The sequence below is a fragment of the Cyrtonyx montezumae genome, unplaced genomic scaffold (assembly GCF_038088225.1).
Source record: "Cyrtonyx montezumae isolate F1298 unplaced genomic scaffold, pur_monq_1.0 scaffold_1, whole genome shotgun sequence".
Lineage (NCBI taxonomy): Eukaryota > Metazoa > Chordata > Aves > Galliformes > Odontophoridae > Cyrtonyx > Cyrtonyx montezumae.
Genome location: NW_027071825.1, coordinates 6,031,693 through 6,036,014, shown reverse-complemented (window position 1 = coordinate 6,036,014; position 4,322 = coordinate 6,031,693). Strand labels below are relative to the sequence as shown.

Genomic DNA, 4,322 nt, shown 5'->3' with positions numbered 1-4,322 from the left:
TCTCGATATTGATTTGGCCGCTCCGAGACGGAGCGGGGTCAGCAGTGTTTACCGAGGAGCGGTGCGCACTATTGGCTGCCCGGAGGACCCCGAGCACCGCACCCAGCGGACGGGGGCGGGCGGGATCCTGCCCATCGCCTCCGCCGCTCACCCGGGGCTCTCCGCAACAAGCGGGCATCGCGCAGCGGTATTCGCAGAGCTCTTCGTGAAGGGAGAGCGAAGTCAGAGCGGCCGAGATGGGGCTTCCGTACCGACCGACTCGAGGAGCTTTGACAGTCCGAATTCTGTCGGCGAAGAACTCCTCCTGCGGGAGGGAGGGGTCGTTCTCCTGGGCCCAGCGCTCCTTCCCGCGGGGGCCGCTCCTGGAGAGCAAACGCACGCTATTGTAAAGAATAACAGTAACAGTAATAATCAGAATAAATCACTCACAACCCAGGCGCGGATGAGCGCTGCGCACACCTGCACACCGTGCTTCGGCAATGCCAGACTGTCTATAAACGACAAAAATAAAATAAAATAAACAGCAAAATATTCCAAGTATTCGGGGAGACATCCCGGCTAAGCGCACAACCCGTTTTATTTTTCCTGGTGTGAGTAAGAGCAGAACTGGAAACAAACAATGCCAGGTGATAGGAAATCACTCCCCTCTGCACGCTGAGCTTTTATTTGTACATTTTCCGACAGCTTTCTGCTTTAATGATGATAAAATGAAATAAATGCATTTGTATAAATGTCATAAACTCCTTCAAATACTGCGCTCGCCACATGCATTCCCCAAAACGCACCCTTACCGTCTGACAAAGCACCACTTCCACTTATACCTTTTGTTTTTTAATAGAAAATAACATTTATTTCTATGAAATGGAAACACAGTTACCTGTTAGAACAGCAAGAATCGCTACAGCGGAACAAGAAAGCAATGTCCTTGGGATCACACATGGAGGAGGCTGTCGCCCACCGGCCCCTACAGACAGCCACCACCACTCCGTGCATGTCTGTACGGCTCCGGGGGAAGAGGATGGTGGTGGGATGGTGTATTTTGGTCCAGAGATAGATTCTGCCTCTACGCTGGGAAGCGTTACGATGCGCTGCCTAACCCTTAGCTTAACGTTAATACCGAGTTCACCTACGTGTTACATTAATAACTTAGATTTCCATTTTATAACATTATACACTTGCTAGTATACATATATATACGTATGTGCGGGGGAGCACACACCCCACACCGCACCACAGATATCCGTGCCTATGGCCATAAGCACGCAGAGGGACCCACACCCCGACGCTCCCACGCACTGCCCGCTCCACACTATTGCTTCTCGGGGTTGTTGTTGACCATGGGCCCGTACAGCCCTCCGGAGTACACCTGCTCCTTGTGCACGGCGGAGCGCTCCCGCATGAGGTCGCTGAACGCGTAGTCCACGGGAGGGCGAAAGCCGAGCGCGGGCACGAGGCCGGCGGTGGAGTACGGGGCCATGAAGGCGAGGCCGCGGCCGTGCGCCGAGTAGGCGAGGCGCAGCGGGTTGAGTCCCAGCGGCGCGCCCAGCGGGTACGCGCCGGCTTCGGCCCCGAAGTGCGTGGCGTTGGGCTGCAGCGGGGAGAAGGCGGAGCGGCTGCCCAGGGCGCCGATGGCGGGGGCCATGGCGCCGGCGATCAGCGGGCGGTGGTGGGCGGTGGGAGCGGGCGGGAGGCCCTGCAGGGCGCCGTCCCGAGCCCAGCTCTCCTCGGGGCCCTTCTCCGGGCCGCGGTTGTTGAGGATCTGCTCGATGGCCTGCACCACGTCCCCGCCGCAGCCCTGCAGCACCAGCTCCAGCACGCCGCGCCGGTGCGCCGGGAAGACGCGCGTCAGGATGTCGATGGGAGTCCGCTGCCGGCCGCCGGCCGAGGGCGACGGGTCCCGCTCGTCCTTGTCCGCCTCCGAGCCCGAGTCCGAGCCCAGCGGGCTGATGGAGCCCGGGCTCTCCTCGCCCTCCTTCGGCCCTTTGGACACGGGCGAGCTGAGGAAGGACTCTCCGTCGCCGTTCTCCGAACCCGAGCCGTGGCGGCCGTCCGGGGACGAAGTGCCGGGCGCGGCCTCGCCGTCAGGGGACAGTGGCTTCCCGCCCGCCTGCTGCGGGGTGGCGGCGCGGCCAGGCAGCAGCGTCTTGGGGAACAGCTCGAACTTCTGCACCTTGGGCTCTGCGGGGCGCGGGGAGAAGGGAGGGAGAGAGCGCGTCAGCGCGGCCGCCCGGAGGACGGAGCCCGTCCCGCAGCCCTCGGCCCCCGTCCCGCGGCCCCGTCCCCCCGCGGCGCGGCCTCACCTGAGGCGCCGGCGCCTCCCTCGCCGCCGGCCCCAGAGCAGACGGAGCCGAACACCTCGTAGGCGGGCCGGGGCGGGATGATGCCGTTGGCGGCCGCCAGGGCCAAGCCCTCGGCGGTGCCGTAGAGCAGCTGCAGCTCGCGGGCCTCGTTCTCCTCCTGCGCCTGCTGCCGGCGCAGCGCCACCTGGGCGGCCATGACGCGCTGCCGCTCGGCGATCAGCGTGCACTTGGCGCACATGCAGTCCTTCCAGCGGCAGTACCGCTTGTGGCCCTTCAGCGCCGACACCACCCCGTGGTTGCGGCACCGCGCGCACTTCGGCGTCCGCGGGTACTTCTCGGCCGCCCGCAGCAGCAGCGGCGGGGCCCGCAGCAGGCTCCCAGCCACGCTCACCGGCAGGGTCGCCGCCGCCGCCGCCGCGGCCGCCGCGACCGAACTGGGCGGCACGGGGGGGGGCGCGGCGGGCACGCTGGGCAGCTCCGAGCGCAGCTCCATCCCGGCACCTCCCGGGCGCGGCTCCCGCCTCGCGCACGCCCGATACGGCCTCGGCGCGCCGACCCCGGACGCTCAGCGCTGCCCCGCGCGCACCCAGCGGGGCGGCCCCGAGAGCATCCCGCCGCGGTCCCGCCCGGCTCCCCGCTCCCCGCTTTAGCTGCGGACACCCTCACGGCACGTCGGCACCTCCAACGACGCGGTCTCACCGACTAAAATCCAGCAGAGAAAAAAAATAAAAATACAGCAAAAAACAAAAAACGCTCCTCGAGCCGCGGCACCATGCCAGGTTCGGACCGCAACCCGGCTCGGCTCAGGCAGCGGACGCCGAAGCCGAGACCCTCTCCCCGCGTCGGGCCGGCTCGGGTCGGGACGCGCCCCGCTTGGCGCGTGCGGCCCTGGCGGCCGGATCTGCCGGGAGAGCGGGAGAGCGCGTTGGCCGCCGCGCCGCCACTCGCGCTATTGTTGCGCCCCGCGTTGCCATTAGGCAACATTTGACAACAATGTGGCGCCTGCTATTGGCCAGGGGCGGGAGGCGCCGCTCTGATTGGCCGCCCGACGGGCCCGCCGTGTCCGCCCGGCGGCTGCCAGAGCGCGCCGCGCCCGCGGAGAGTCGGGAGGGCCCGGGGGGAGCGCGGAGCGGGCGTGGGTGTGCGCGTAAAAGTGTGCTCGGTCGCTCGCTACCTGAGGTTGATTTTTTTTTTCCTTTAATCCGGTTGAAATTGTAATCTCCTTCCCTACTAGTTGGTTGTTTTTTTCGTTTTTTTTCCTGAGTGTCACTTGTCATAAGGGTGGAGGGGAAATACGGTGACAAGTCAGTCCGAGGTCTCCCTTCCACTTGGATATTGTTTTATAATAGAATCTAACCATAGCTCCCTCCGTCCCTAAAGTATCTAACGATGCCCTTCTTTCTTTCTCACTTTCTTTCTTTCTTTTCCCCCTTTCGCTCTTTCTTCTCTTGTATCTCTTCTTTCGTTCTGTTTCTCTCTTTCTTTCATCCTCCCCCACCCCCCCCAGGTGGATGCCGCAACACCCGCGGACCCGCTGTATCCCCCAGTGCTGCATCCCGCACAGCCCCACCGTCCCCGCGCCGTTCCGCGGGGTCCGGTGCCGAGCTCGGGCTGGGAGCGGTGCGCTCACCCCGACGCTCTGCCTTTACCATTAACCACCCCGCTTTGACGTCACCCTCGCCGCTCGCCAGCCCGCGCGGGGAGGAGGTAACAGCTCGGGAGGTTCGGCGGGGAACGTCGGCACCCGCCTGCCCGAGGGTTCGCACCTCCGTTTCCCACGGGACGCCTCTGGGCTCCGCGGCACATTTAGAGCCCTCGTTTGCAGCCCCCGCAGCTCCTTCCCTAGAGTGGGACCCGGCCGGGAGCCGCTCTGAGCCGCACGGATCCGCGCTGCCCGCACGAAGCGAGTGAAGCGCCCGACCTCGCCTTGCCTTACTTGCTTTGCTTTGCTTCGCTCTCCTTACCGCGCCCCGCTTCTCTTTGCTCTTTCCCCTTGCTTCCCCGCTGCCCTCTGCCCGCAGC

The 4,322-nt window shown here is 64.5% G+C and overlaps 1 protein-coding gene across 1 annotated transcript; it reads right to left on the bottom strand.

Annotated features, from left to right (window-relative positions):
• Positions 1-595: 595 nt before the first annotated feature.
• Positions 596-3,202, bottom strand: DMRTA2 (DMRT like family A2). The gene is made up of 2 exons (XM_065746212.1): positions 2,301-3,202; positions 596-2,178 (listed from the first exon to the last, which is right to left on the bottom strand). Exons 1-2 carry the CDS (start codon positions 2,791-2,793, stop codon positions 1,310-1,312), a joined length of 1,362 nt encoding a protein of 453 aa, XP_065602284.1. The 5' UTR covers positions 2,794-3,202; the 3' UTR covers positions 596-1,309.
• Between the last annotated feature and the right edge of the window lie 1,120 nt (positions 3,203-4,322).